This window comes from Lissotriton helveticus, chromosome 6, assembly GCF_964261635.1.
Source record: "Lissotriton helveticus chromosome 6, aLisHel1.1, whole genome shotgun sequence".
Taxonomy (NCBI): domain Eukaryota; kingdom Metazoa; phylum Chordata; class Amphibia; order Caudata; family Salamandridae; genus Lissotriton; species Lissotriton helveticus.
In genome coordinates, this window is record NC_136067.1 from 904223676 (window position 1) to 904239324 (window position 15649).

General features: G+C 43.4%; 1 protein-coding gene across 5 annotated transcripts in view; it reads left to right on the forward strand.

Annotated features, from left to right (window-relative positions):
• Positions 1-15649, forward strand: part of AK9 (adenylate kinase 9) — a 1611121-nt gene that overhangs the window by 288593 nt on the left and 1306879 nt on the right. For 4 of the 5 annotated variants that reach the window (XM_078648533.1, XM_078648534.1, XM_078648537.1 and 1 more), the window contains exons 13-14: positions 11389-11533; positions 13228-13329. In XM_078648533.1, coding sequence (XP_078504659.1) covers positions 11389-11533; positions 13228-13329 — 247 coding nt within the window. The remainder of the gene's footprint in view (positions 1-11388; positions 11534-13227; positions 13330-15649) is intronic. The other variant, XM_078648535.1, reaches the window with a different exon arrangement.

The window sequence follows — 15649 nt, forward strand, 5'->3', positions numbered from 1 at the left end:
GCTTCACTGTAACTCCAGATGTTTGGTACCAAGCATCTCATATTAATAAACCCACACTGATGCTAGTAATGGTTTTATTAATACATGCATCCAAAGGACATCTTAGAGGTGCCCCCTGAAAACCTACCAACTACTAGTGTGTTGACTTACTGGTCTTGACCAGCTAGCCTCCACAGATGACTTTCTGGTCCACTGAGGAGAGAGCCTTCGCTCTTGGAGTTCAGGAACAAAACCTGCTCTGGCCGTAGATGTTTATACCTCCTCGATGCAGGATCTACATTCCTGGACGTGAAGCTTCAAAGGTTTCAGTGCCTTTTTTATGTGACCCTGGTCTCTCCAGATAGTGGAGCTGTCCACCACCAGTCCAGAGCCCATTTTTGGCAGCAAGATAGGTGGGAAAACAAGTAAGATTAGGAGGTGTGTCCCACATCAAGCCAACACCACCTCTAAGGTGGACTAGCTGATGTTCATACCACTATGTCCCCCTTATTTTAAGCACACATCTACCAACCTCAGCAGCACCCTGCTCCCAACTAAACTCAGGCCGTTCCCGAAGAACTGCTGGTAGGACTTTGGACCTTGGCCCACCACAATCCCAAATCCAGAAGGTGAACCCCTCAAGCAGGCTGTACTCACCATTATGCATACATGTCTTTTCTCCCCATAGGATTGCATTAGGCGTTAAGGTGCATGACTTTGAAACGTTTACTTACCTGTAAATATTGCTAAGAAAAAGAGTACGTATGTTTAAATGAAGTTCTTGGTTTTACAAAATATATCAAAAGAGGTGTTACTTTTCTAATTTGGTTTCAGATTTATTCTTTGAGTGTGTGTCTCATTTATTGCCTCTGTGAGGACAACAAATGGTTGACACTACCCTCTGATAAGCCTAATTGCTCGCCAACACTACCACAAAAGAAAGCATTAATGCTATCTACTTTAGCCTCAGTAAACCAATTGGGGATCCACTGGACTCTCTAAACAGTGTACTTCTTTTTAGTGCACTATATAGAGAGCCAGCTTCCTACAATAGTGTGGCATGGCGGCATGAAAGATTTTGAAAAGTAGATTAGAGTCATAAATACTAATACACTTAACCTAAAGTTCATCGGACAGCTAATAAAAATATATGGAAGTTTAAGATATTGAGTAGACATTAAGTTTAAGATCAACACAAAGTTGTATAGTACAGCAACAAACTGTTCAACATTCATGCAGTTGCATCACAGAGGTATATGATAGGGAGAATCCCTGCTGGCTAGAAGAAATCGATTGAGCCAAGTTGATTTTGATGTTGACACCATACATTGTAGAGGTATTTTACATCCAGAGGCTACACTGAGATCTGCAGTGCTCAGAGTCATAATAGAGATGGGCTTCACTATGTCCTGGATAAAAAGAAAACTAGATTGATTACTGCAAGATTAATTACTACATATGTTAGGAGAGCAATACTTCTCCAGTATTAGGGTGTCTTTCATAGATTCACATGCCTGAATCATTCCCCGTCATCGGAGTGGGAGTCCCACGGTATATAAAAAGCAGTAATATGCAATAATATCCTTAGAAAAACATGGTAATAACCAACCAGGAAGTAAAGTAGCCCAAGCTACAAGAGTAAAAACTTCCACACTCATGACTATCCTAGTCATTTTGTATAGACCAAACTGCAGCCAATCAGGCGACAGCACCCACCAGAATGTTCTCCCCAGAGGCTCAGGCTCTCAGATTTTCTACCGCACGTCGTGTGAAGGGAGTCTCCCTGAGCTCTGCTCAGTTTTCTTCAATTTTCTTAATTTTTCTTCAATTTCTTTCTTCATAATATCACAGTTTTGTAATGTCTTCTTAAATGAAGTCTACCTTCAGAACCTGCGTCACTTGGGGGAAGCTGAGACCTTTTCCTGTAAACCCTCATGAAGAGTATATGGACCAGCACTCTCTGCCTGTCACTGGCATGGTAGGAGGAGAAGGGGTTGTTCTTGTGCTTAGACTATACCCCCCTTCTGATGTGGGAGGATTTTTCTGTTTGTCCTGCACATTAAGGTTTTTAAGTGATGCTTCTCCTCTACTTCACCAGCTGAATTAACATCACAATTATGGGGTCTCTGGCCTTCTTTGAGTATGTGCCTCCCACATCTACGCCCACGAGATTTACTCTCAGGCGTCTAGACTCACTTTGCGCACTTTTCTACGTGAAAATGTGCCAGCTTGTCGACGATACAGTCGATGTACTCTCTGAGGACAATCTCTGCCGTCACTGGTGCTCTGCAACGACAGCGCCTCCAGGCATTCGTCGACGACAGTGAGGACAGCGCCCTCTTGTCGACTGCAGGCTCGTCGACCACTGGGAGTTTTCGTCGATGGTAAATTTCTTTGATAGTTGGCCTCGACGACGGTAGGCTCGTCGACGGTAGACTCATCGACGATAGGCTCGTCGACGTTGGCCTTGTCGACGGTGGCCTTGTCGACGGTAGGCTCGTCGACGGTGGCCTCGTCGACGGTAGGCTCATCGATGGTAGGCTCGTCGATGGTAGGCTCGTCGACGGTAGGCTCGTCGACGGTAGGCTCGTCGACGGTGGCCTCGTCGACGGTGGCCTCGTCGACGGTGGCCTCGTCGACGGTGGCCTCGCCGACGGTAGGCTCGTCGAAGGTAGGCTCGTCGACGGGGAGCTCAGTAGACGGAAGGCTCGTTGACAGTGAGTTCCGTTGATGGTGAGCTCCATAGACGGTGAGCTCCGTAGACGGTGAGCTCCGAAGACGATGAGCTCCGTAGATGGTGAGCTACGTAAACGGTGAGCTCTGTAAACGGTGAGCTCCGTAGATGGTGAGCTCCATAGACTGTGGACTCCGTAGACTGTGGGCTCCGTAGACTGTGAGCTCCGTAGACTGTGAGCTCCGTAGACGGTGGGTTCCGTAGACGGTGAGCTCCGTAGACGGTGAGCTCTGTAGACGGTGAGCTCTGTAAACGGTGAGCTCCGTAGACGGTGAGCTCCGTAGATGGTGAGCTTCGTCAACATTCAGCTTCGACGCCAGTTGACTTCGTTGACGGATGACCCTGTCAGCTGTTGGATTCGTCGACGGTTGAGCCCGTCGACAGTTGGTTTCACACACTGTTGACTTTTATGCACAGTGCTTTTGTAGACGATTTATTTCATCGACGGCCGCTTTCCGCTACATCCACGTGATGGCGTAATGGCTTTTTACTTCCGCCATTATTCTTCTTGGACAGCACATAGCCGTATGAGCATGTTTTGTCTTCAGATCAGAATTATGTATTTCTGATAGCAAGGCTGCCACGGCCTGTACCATGGCGGGATTACGTCTTCTCTTACAACTGGAGTTCTATTGCATTCACCTTCAGTGAATATTGGAGGTTTTCCCCTCCTTATGAAGAGAGCGGCGAATCGTTTTCCCCTTTCCTCTCGTCCTGGGGAGACCACAGAAACAAGTTCGTTCAGTTCCTATCATAGACTTTATTTAGAAAGAAGGTGTTAAACTCATGCAGAGGCCAAACTCTGTGCCGGCGTTTTTTCCACACCTTGACAAGAAATGTGAAGCTCCCCACTATTCACCTGCTTTTCTAGTCTCTCAGCCTACCCTGACTGTCATTACTCAGGCGGCCAACCGATTATCTTGCAAGCCAGTTTGGCAGGTATGCCGCCAGATGTGCTCTGACATGTTGGCGCTAGTAGAACTTATTCTAGAATCCTCCAAGCATCACACTTTGAAGATCCTGCAGGAGGGAGAGAGAGAGAGAGAAGTGCATCAGCAATAATACACTGTGCAGCGGACATTGCGTGTACAGGTTTTCGACAGCTCGCAAGAGGTGCAGTCTGGCAAAGACATTTTTGCTTCAATGCTACGTCTTTTGCAAGGAGGTTCAGACTTCAATACTTCACTTGCCTTTTGATTGAGGATCCCTTCTGGCCAGCATGTAGATGAGGCACTGCAGACCATCTTAAAGGACACAGATACTGCCCGCACCCTCTGGATATAGAATCACAGCCTTTTGTGGTGCCGAGGACGTAGATCCACGTCCTTTTTTCAAGGGAGTTCCATCCAGTTGTGGCTCCTATAATCAGAACCAACTGCGTTACTCAAATCAAACGCAGTCACATGGGCAAAGTACCAACAGTTCCTACATAGAAAATCATCGTACAGCCGAGGCAACTCTTCTAAGAAACAATGGATTACCTTGAACCCACCTTTATTCCCTCCAAAAACGTCAGAGGTCTAATTTCTTACTTTTATTCCAATTGGTCAAAGGTGACAAAGGACCGTTGGGTTTTTAAACGTCATGCCCGAGGGCACACTCTAGAATTTGTCAAATTTCCCTTTTTCTACACCTCCAAAGGGACCTCCACCTTCTCATCTACAGGAGTCATTTGCACAAGTGTCTATATGGATACAAACAGGGACCGTCGGAGTGGTTCCGAATCTCCAACAGCTTTAGGGTTTACTCTCAGTTCTTCATCAACAAGCAAATCAGGAAAGTAGCGCATGATCTTTGCGCAAACTTTACAAATGTTGTACCTCAAGAAAGTCCTAAAGTTCTTATGCCAGAACGACTTTATAACTACTCTCAACCTCCAGGATGTCTATTTTCATGTGCCAATTCTTCCTAAGCACAGGAAGTGGCTACACTTTACAATAGGTACAAAACATTTTCAATTAAAGTCCTACCTTTTGGACTTAGGTCGCCTTCATGTGTCTCTACGTAGATCCTGGCACCAGTGGCAGCCTATCTACGTCTGCAAGGCATACAAATTTATCATTACTGAGACAACTGTATAATAAGGGCTCGCTCTTATTTACAAGCAGTCCAGCACACCCAGACTTGTCACTCACTGTTTCAAAACCTGGTTTCCAACTAGTATTAGCTCCGATAGGAACGTTTCTCGGAGCATCAATCAATAAAAACCTAGGAAAGGTGTTTGTCTCACACGAACAACGGGCCTGCAGCTCCCACTTGGTGGTTCTTCTACGTACAAAAAAGTCTGTTTCAGTAGATCCTCAGTAATTCCTGGCCACAGCCTCCACCTGCATCCCGTTGGTTCCCAACTACAGATTACACATGAGAAAATTGCTAGAGGAGCTAGACAAGAAGTGGTTGCAGGTCTCCAGTTCAATCGAAGATCTCATTCAAATCACTCCTCGGATGCAAGAGGCCTTTTTTGTTTGGTGGCTCCAAGAAAGAAATTTGTAGAAGGGGTGTGCGTTTTCCTTCAAGAAGCGCCAAATTACACAATCACCACAGACGCACCCCTCGATGGTTGGGGAGCATATCTTCAAGGGCCGAAGGTCAGCGGGAAATGGAACCCTCAACAAAAGGCTTGGCACAACAATCTGCTAGAGCTAGGTGCCATCTTCTTAGCCCTCAAATCCTTTCGTGCAATCATTCAAGGGGCCACAGTATTGGTTCGCTCAGACATTACTTCAAGTATGCATTACTTAAACAAACTGGGAAGAACGAGGTTGGTTCTTCTATCTCAGGAAGCCCAAGAGATATGGGCTTGGGCGATACGACACAGGATCAATCTCTTGGCTGTTCATGTGCTGTGAGTTGCAAATGTGCTGGCGGACACCCTCAGCAGGTCAACGGTGTCCAACCATGAATAGGAACTGCATCAGCCAACGGCGGATCGAATCTTCCAGCAGTGGGGTCATCCCGATCTGGACCTCTTTGCGACAAAAAAGAACAGCAAATGCCTGTTTCTTTGCAAGCTGGCATTCCCACAGGGACTCGCAGAGGAAGGCATTTTCGATAAACTGGTCTCAAATATATGCTTACGCCTTTTCCACTGATACCGTTGGTTCCGGGAGTTCTCCGGAAGATGAAGAAAGAGCTGTGTCGCTTGATTCTCATCGCCCCCTTGTGGCCTCGCCAATACTGGTTCACCGAACTTCTCCTCTCTGAGTGCGATCCAATACAGTTTCGACCAATACCGAATCTCCTTTTCATTCAGAATGGTTAAATTTGCCATCCGGCTTCTCTAAAATTAGCCGCTTGGCGTCTGAGCACCTTGAATTAGCTCATCTGAATATCTCGGCGAATTGTAAGGAGGTACTGGCTTACGCGAGAGCACCTACTAAAATTAAGACATACAGACTTTAATGGAAAAGAATCTGCATTTGGTGTTAATCTGCTGGGGTTCACCCATTTCATGCAACGCCGGACCAGATATTACCTTTTTTCGTGCACTATGCAAGATCAGGCTTATCTCATGCAACGTTGAAGGTCTTTTTGGCAGCCATTTCAAGGTAACGTCAGGATGGGTCCACCTCTCTTTATTCTTCAAGAACACAACAGTTCTTTAAGGGACTATTCAGAATGTTCCTCCTGTACGTCGTCCGCCTTCATCATGGCATTTTAATGTAGTATTAGCGCAGCTCATGCGCCACCCATTTGAGCCAATTCACAGGATGTAGTTCAAATTCCTAACATGGAACGTTTCTCTTTTGCTAGCATTAACTTCATCTAGAAGAGTCAGTGATGTTCAAGCTGTCACCGTCAATTCACCTTTCTTGCAATTCACGTCCAATTCTGTGGTGCTACATACAAACCCAAGGTTTATGCCTAAGGTGCCTTCGAATTTTCACCTGAACGAACCAGTCATCTTAAAGACGTTTTTTCCTAATCCGCAATCCCCTGCGGAGAGGGCATTACATACCCTTGACATCAGAAGATGTTTAAAATTCTATTTGCAAAGGACCTCTGCCATTCGCAAATCCGATCAACTGTTTATTGCCTATGGAAAAATATGGCAAAGACAAGCAGTGTCTAAACAAACCATAGCTAGATGGATTTCTGCAGCTATTGACTTTTGCCATCTTCAAGCTGGAAGACCTTTACAGACAATTCCAATGAGCTCACTCTGCAAGAGCTGTTTCTTCCTCGACTGCTCTTTTCGCTGGTGTTCCTCATCAGCAAATCTGCAGAGCAGCGACTTGGTCCAGCAGACATACTTTCACCAGGCATTATTGTTTGGATGTTGCCAGCAAGGCTGATACGTCAGTGGGTCAAGCGGTTCTACGCAATCTTTTCAGATAAGATGAGCCTCTGTTTTCCCTCCTCCTCTGTACTGCTTTCCAGATGCTTATTCCATGCCTAATTTGGGTGCATTCTCATGTGATTGCAAGTTTTTTCATACATACATGAATGTTGGCATTTTATTATGTGAATGTATTTACTTGCTATGTACAAACTTATGTTACAAATAGCGACTTCCAAGCATTGTTTCGGTACTGCTATCTACTATGATTCAGGCATATGAATCTATGAAAGACACACTAATACTGGAGAAAACCAATAGTTACTTACCTGTAATCTGTGGTTCTCCAGTATTGGTGTCTTTCATAGATTCACATGCAACCCGCCCACCTCCCCTCTGAGGCTCTTTAGGCTAGGATGTTTTTAACTTCACTCCTGTGAGAGAAAATCTGAGAGCCTGAGCCTCTGGGGAGAACATTCTGGTGGGTGCTGTCGCCTGATTGGCTGCAGTTTGGTCTATACAAAATGACTAGGATAGTCATGAGTGTGGAAGTTTTTACTCTTGTAACTTGGGCTACTTTACTTCCTAGTTGGTTATTACCAAGTTTTTCTAAGGATATTATTGCATATTACTGCTTTTTATATAACGTGGGACTCCCACTCCGATGACGGGGAATGATTCAGACATGTGAATCTGTGAAAGACACCAATACTGGAGAACCACAGATTACAGGTAAGTAACTATTGTTCATATCCTCATATGAGATCTGGATAGATGTGATTCTGTGGGTACAAGATCTTCCATTACCTATACAAATCACGTTCTATTAATGATCTACTTAAAAGAAGTCTTTTGTTTAAAGAAAATTATAACTGTTTGGTTTCCCCTGTGATAAGGTCTTTGTGTGTAATAAGTGCAAGATTTGCAAAATTTGCTGGAACAAAGTCATGCAACTGAAAAACATACAATGAAGTAGAACATTTGCTATCACATTCCATCAGTTGTATAGAAAATGATGTCGGGGACATGCATTGTGTAAGCTGGTCTACATATGGAACAAAATACAGCATTAAATATACATATAACTAGACACGTAATTACAAAAATGATTTTATTGTTCCAATTAATACTTTACAAAAGACCATGCGTAATATGTACTTCCAAGATCCTTCTTCGACCGTTAATAAAAACAATATAATTTCAATTCATTTCAGAGCCATATCGAAAGTTAGTAAAAACAATATCATTTCAATTAGTTTCATACATTTCAGAACCATATCGAAAGTAAAAAGGCCCATGGAGCTTGATGTATGCTCATGGCTTTGGGCTCAGAATCTTATGTTAAGCCAATGCTTGATCTTTACTTAAAAGCTCTATAAATTTTCGTGCAAATTTCGCTAGTCTAGCTGGTTCCATGGGGATATCTAAATTAAAAAGAACCTTAATTGCGTCTGTGCAGGTACGGATGCCTTATTGTATAAACAAGGGTTTTAGTAAAGTGCAACGTGCAAGACTCAGTTTAGGGCAGATGCAGAGTAGGTGGGCCAGGGACTCCTCAAACTGATGGCAGAGTCTACAGGAGGTAACCACCTCGAGTGATTTCCAGCGAGAATTAATGTCTTTTATTGGCATGGCCATGAGTCTGACCGAGAGGATTTGCTTTAGTATTTGTTTACTCAGAGCTGAATCAAGGTAAGGCTGCCTCAAAATATATCATCCTGCTTTGATAGTATTCTAACTTGTTTCCTTAAAATTGTTTTAAGCAGGCCCAGTTGCTGAGTAAAATAGCCCCAGTCAGACAGATCGAGGTGCAACTCTGTGAGGGCAGTTGATAAAGCGTCTGCCCATGGGTTTTTCCCTTTCGTAAAAATTTCTTTCGGGGTATCTTTCATTGTGGCCGGGGGGCGGAGTGGCTCATGTCCCTCGATAATAATGGATGACCAAGGCCCAATATTCATAAGATTGTTTGCTTTATCCAAATTCCAGCCTTACTTGCCTTTGGTATCTGCAATATCTGTTTGAATGTCGAGCAGTTGGCAAACTCCACGATGTTAATTAGGGCCCGGGGTACTACTAGTTGCCCGTAGGAGATTGAAGGAATTCACTTGGCTCTTATGACCTTTCGAATAGGCTCAGGTGATGCACTGCATGGTTTTGAATTGAGTTTGCAAAGGGCGTACGTCACCGCCTTGGCTTTAGCTTCTATAGATGCAATGTGAGCTATCGGCTTGCCACTGCTCATGATCCATGCCCCCAGGTAGTTATATTTGGTTGTTGTTAACATTTTCAGGTTGCCCATTTTCCATAGATGTTTAAGTTTGTTGGGGAGATTTCCAAAGATGACAACCTTTTTTTGCTGGCATGTGCTGTCAATTCATTTTCTTAATCGTAAATACTGAGTGCATCCAATGCTCTTTGCAGGCCGTTTTTGTGTAGTCCATTAAGACAATGTTGTTTGTGTATTGCATTAGGAATAGTCTGGTCGACCCAATTTTGGGTGCTAACAGGTTGGATTTTGATATTGTTTTGCCAAGGTCTGCAGTGTATAAATTAAAGAGTGGTGGAGCCAATACACAGCCTTGTTTCAGCCCTCGGTCCGTGTGTATCTTCTTTGTGGCGCTGTTCCCAGTGAGTTTGACGCGTACCCAGATTCTGGTATAGAGAGCTATAATGGCATTCAGCAGCCTGTTTGGAATCCCCCAATTTTGTAGTTTTCGCCAAAGTAGATTTCTATTGACACAGTAAAACGCCGCTGAGTAGTCAATGAAGCAGGCAAAGAGGGGGTGTTTTCCAGAGTGGACTGATCTACCAGATAGTGTTGATGCTCCTGTCCTAAAGCCAGATTGGTAGACTGGTTGTATTTCGTTCTCATTAGCCCAGATGTGTAGATCTTGTAGAAGCAGGCTTGCATAAGCCTTTGCCTCCATGTCCAGGAGGGCTATCATCATGTAGTTGGTTGGATCCCCGGTTTCGCCTTTTTTATGTATTGGATGAAGCAGGGATCCTTTACAGGCTTCAGGGACTGTTGAGTTGATCATGCCAAATTTGTATAATGGGGTGAGAATTGTTGCCCAGAATACGATGTCTTCTTCGGGCATTAGGCCCTGGGGGTCCGTTGCTTCTCATGTTATTTAGTATTTTTAACACGTAATTGTACACATCCGAAGATTCACTTGCTTCCTCCGTGTTTATTTGATTTACCTAGTTTTTAGTGTCCGTGCCTTTATGTGGACTAATGATCTTAAATTGTCATTGTGGTCTGAAGAGAGGTTGTGAGAGGGGTCACAGTAGAGTGTTTTCACATGGTTTACCCATGTGTACCCTGGAACTCCGTTTCGCCGATCGTGACCATGTCCAGACAGCCTGTTGATGTATTTCCAGAATTCTGCTTATCTGCTTAGAGTTAGCAGACTATGGATGTGCAGCCATTGGGAGACTTTTTGTTGCTTTTGAAGTTCCATATCTTTCTCCTCTGCTTGTCCCTGGCTGTCAGACATGTTTGGCGAGCAGTTTCGTCCCTCGCCCACTTGTAATTGCGATTAGCTTGCCTCAGTGCCTTTTTACTTAGTTGGATTATTTTGCACCGTGGATTGGATTGACAGCCTACCTTTTCTTTAGGTTCAGGCTGATACTTTGATTTTATGCCTAGCAACAGACAGTGCAGCTCTAGGACCAGTTTTGACCATTTTGCTGGTATATTCCCTTCAGCGTAGTCACTTTTGAGAGCAGGCCAATTGTTTTTCCAAGCTTTCAGGTCGGATCTGTTGATTTTATTCCATTTCAGTTGGTTTAGGAGCGTGTGGATTTCCTCCCCGTTGGGTGTACCCAGAGGTGTAGTGTACCTAAAAGTAAGTGTTTGCAGTGATATAACAGTAAACAATGGAAGGTGGTCACTGGTAAGTTGTACTGGCTTTTGTAAGTACTATAAAAAGTGTAGATCCAAATTACCCACAGTAGAAATCTGCTAAAGTACTCATGGAAGATTAGGAGCACAATTGGAAATTTACAATTTTCTTAGATTTCTATGTTTACACTTCTATGGTTTTGTTTAAAACCTTAGTAGTTGATCTCATCAAGATTTGGAAGGGGGCTCTGAATGGCATTCATAATGTAACAGATACACTTAATTTCCTGAGTGAAAAGACTGAAAATTGTTTGTGTTAGGTTGTCCAAGTAGTGCCAAGATCTTTCAAATGTCTGAACTTCTAGTAAAGTTGTCTCATTTCAAATAAGCTCAAATTGAAGGGAAAATGCTTTCTAATTTACCTGTGCAGGCATGCATATCTGATCACTACCAGTTAGCTATATTTGGTTAGCATTTGAACCTCTTTCAATTCAGATGTATAGTAGTCCTAGAAATCAGTACTTACCTGTATATTTAACAATATTCCTTTAGGTTTTTGATCTAGCTACAATTATTATTCCCCATCTGGAAGAAGCAAAAAAGAAAGTTATTGAACAGGCTCAAACTGAAGCATTGGAAACTGCTATCCAAGCTGTGAAAACGAAAATAGAAGAGGCCAAGATATTAAAAGAACAAGGTAACATCAAATGCTGCGGGGGTTTTCTAAAAGTAATACTACAAAGTGACCCTTGTAATATTAGTGAGAGCTTTGACAGTTGCCAAAGGATGTGTGCAGCGTGTCCAGAGGCACAGCAGCTCTTTACCTGCTACCCATGCCAAAAATAGAATTTATAAAAAACCTTGCCACCCACACAGTCTGTGTATGTCATGCTTGTTCAATCACCCTGGAGGTATAGTAATGGGTTTGGTCACTTACCGGACCCTGTAGGCAGCTCCAATTGCCATCCGAAGAAGGGCTTGGTTATACGATGGGTTGAGGACAAGCATGTCCAGGCACTGCAGCCAGCCTTTACACAGTGAAGGTTGGCCTCATCGAAGATAGGACACAAAGCTGTGTGCAGAGGGGCTCACTGCTCTGGTGCTTTTGTGTAGGGGTTGGCCTCAGCGTTTAGGGCCTGTCTGCCCCTGTTGCCAACCTCAGCACAGCAGAATTGGGCATGAGAGGTTAGGCACAGCTCTGCAGCCATACCTTCATATACTCAGCCACATACCATTGCATTTTGCACATTAAAAGCAGACACACATGTAATGTGTATGTGTATATATATGCGTGTGTGTAATATGCTATTTATTACCACTATTGAGTGTGGGGAGGAGCATATTTTACAAGAGCGGAAGCCTTTGATGGGTCAAGCGTCCCCCTACTCAATCAGTAATGGTAATAAAAATGGCCTTTTACACTCTGTTCATCTATATATATATAGTTTTGGGCCATGCAATGTTTTCATGTGTGTTAATTGTAAATAAAGGTATGTACCTAAAAGCATGATGTAAGAGGTTAAATTGGTGAAGTGAAGTAAAATTGCATCGAAGAGTCCTGATGACTACTAAGAGAGAAGTTGTTTCCCTTTTTGTGGTCATTGTAGCATGCAGAGAATGAGGCAGTAAACAGTGTATTTCTCAACGTTCCTTTTGCTGTACTGGGTTGATAAACTAGGATTTGATCTTTGCATTGTGTAGTGCATTTGTGAATGTGTGTTTATTATTACAGTTGCACTACATAGGATGTGTTATTGGGCTACCTTAATTTTCACTGCCATGGCTTGAATATAAACATGTGAACAACCTAATCAATCTCATGAGTAAAACTGTACATCATGGTTTGCTGTGAGTTGTTTATTACAACTGTCTTTGGAGCATTAAGGGTCAGTTATGCAGAGCCAAAGATAATTCAAGAATTGTTATCAGAGATGTTGCTTTTAATGATTTGCAAAGCTGAGCAATGAGTTACTGTGCATACTAAGAGAATTATGTGACAATTCTAACACCTCAATTACCTTTGGTTTGGCAGAACAGTTATTACATTCTAATCATTAATCTCTGTGATATGTTGTGCACCCACCACTAGATTTCTCAAGCCTGATGTCCATTATGCACCAAATATTCTCAACTTCTTGGAGAAGAAATCATGATTCATCTATTTCTTTCTAATAGGGATACCACTGTAGGCTTTCCAGGAGTGGTCTAATGACCAGTGAAAATATTCCATTGTATGTTGGATATTGCTGTTTTTAAGATGCCTGGATATCTTATATGGTGGTACCCTGTAATGAGAACAGGTTACACGTTAGTTAGTAGAGGTAATTATGTGTTTCTGTCTTTCAACTTGTTTATTTAAAAACAATAAAAAAATTGATTTTATGTCTTCAGAAGATGCTCTAGCAACCACTGCTAAAGATCCAACTGAGACAAGTGTGCCACTTTTTCCAGGGGAGGAGGAAGAGACAACTGAAGAACATCCAACTATTTCAGGTATGTGAAGCAAAACATGGTACTTTTATCTTGATTGTATTGTATTTCAGTTGAAAAAAACAACTACGTGTACACACCTAGAACAATGATATATTAGAATTGCTGTATTGACATTCAGCAAAAATCAGCAACCCATTATTAGAACATACCCTGCAGCCTTAGAATTATCTCGGAAAACAGACAACTTAAGATTTCTTGCTTCAGTGAGTAACCAATTTCCTTGAACTTGTCCAAATTATAAAGTTCATAAAACTCTAGCTCTTCATCATAGGTTTTATTTGGGTGCACTTGCTTAAGAGACTTTGGGAGTTCACATAGAAAACTGACTCCACCAGTGGTAGATGGTTCGCTTAGGCAGAGGAGCGTTGCCCCACTGCTTTTCAGCAGTGAAATAAAGAAATAATAAAATGATAATAACTGGACAATCTTATCATTTTATTTGTTCATGCTGTGGCAGCTTTGCAGGGTGGGGTGTGGCTGCTTTGACGACAGGAGCAGGGGGAGTGGTGAGCACACTTTACAAATGCGCCTGTATGTTTGGCCAGCCAACTCAGGACAGCCAAACATTCATGCGCACTTTGCATGTTCTCCACCCAGACTGTATTGCAGCCTGGGTGGAGAACATGCTAAGGCTCCCACTCCCTGTCTGAGCACCAACCCACAGTGCTTAGACCAATCACAATTCTGCATTGCAGCATTGTGATTGACTTTGGGGAGCCTGTGTGTGCTTTCTGTTCCAGGCCGGAGTGAGGGACAATGGAGGAGAGACACGACGAGGAACTGTGCCAGCCGCAACTGGACCACTCTGTCAATTTGATTTCTCATTTCCTCCAACTCAGTCTTGATCCAGTAGGTTTTAAATTTCATGTGCTAACAAAGACGGTGGCTTTCAGGACAGAAGATAACTATGCCTCTTTTGAACACTTCTGATGCTAGAGTAGATGCCCTCCTGGAGATAGAGTAGATGACAAAAAATATTTGATAGCAGCTGGAGTCAAGCCCCCCCCCCCCCCATCTTTCAAAGGGAAAAAAAACAGTAAATGCCCCCATTCCACATTACTCTAGTATCCCTGTCAAACATACATATCTATAGAGTGTTTTGGATGCTGTCATTATGATAATAAATCCATATTTTGTAGGGAAAAACTGTGGTGTATATTTTGTGTGTGTGTTTGTGTGTCTGTGTTTCTCTGTGTGTGTGCATGTAGGGCCGGAATGGGAACCCAAAGCAGCCCTGACAAATGTTGTCAGACCAGTCCCTGTACGGTGCGTAGTGAGTGCAGTGAGTGAGTCTGACCTCTACAGGTAGGGCTTGGGGGGTTCTCCCCCCAAGAACATCTGGGCAAAAATGGCACATTATCCAGTATTGAGGTATCTTTCATAGATTCACATGCCTGAATCATTCCCTGTCGTCAAGGTGTGAGTCCCACTGTAACATAATCATGCAGTCTAACACAGCCTATCTATGTCCTTTTAAAAAAAGGACTAAATGTTGAATGCAGTCAATCAGCTGCTAGCACCCCCTAGAACTTTCCTAGCAGAGGCAGTTTTCCTCTGATTTTCACCACAGGTCGTCTGTAAAGGGAGTCTCCCTGAGTTATACTCAGTCTCTTTCTGGAATTTTCCTGAAGATTGATATTTTCAATATGTCAGATAAAAAAGGCCTCTTCCGCCCATGTAAGACCTGTGGCAGGAAGAGTCTATGTTGCTGATCCACATAAAGAGTATACTTACTGACTACACCCTTCTCATGAGGTAAGACAATTCAAGATTTGTCTGACCTTTTCTTCTAACACTTCTGGGGATAGAGAAGGGGAGGCTGGTTTTGTGTCACCAATCCACCAAGCAACAAAAGTATTCCGAAGAGGACAGTGATGGCTCATCCAGACTGCACAAAAGATACAGGTCTCAAGATAATGCCCCTGGTGAGGGCATAAAACACCTGTAACCCTCTCAGGAGAGCAAAGGCCATAGAAAGGAGAAGCATCATAAATTCTCCTCAGAGCCTACATCATCCGTTCCCACCTCTCCTGTGAGAAAAGAGAAGGAAAGTGCTAGAGCCTCATCCAAAGACTGTACAAGGAAAAAAGAAATAAAATGATTGTTGATGACGACTACAACTCCTGGACTGTCGACAACAACAAGTACCACAGTCACCAGTCACGTCATCAGCTCTGTCGACCGTAGGAACAACGATAACAACAGCCATTTCAGGGCCCATACCATAGACGAGAATATCATTGTCGACTTCTATCCCGTCGACGAAGACTTTGTGGATGAAGAATGTGCCATCGACGAGCACCCTGTTGACAAGCCAACT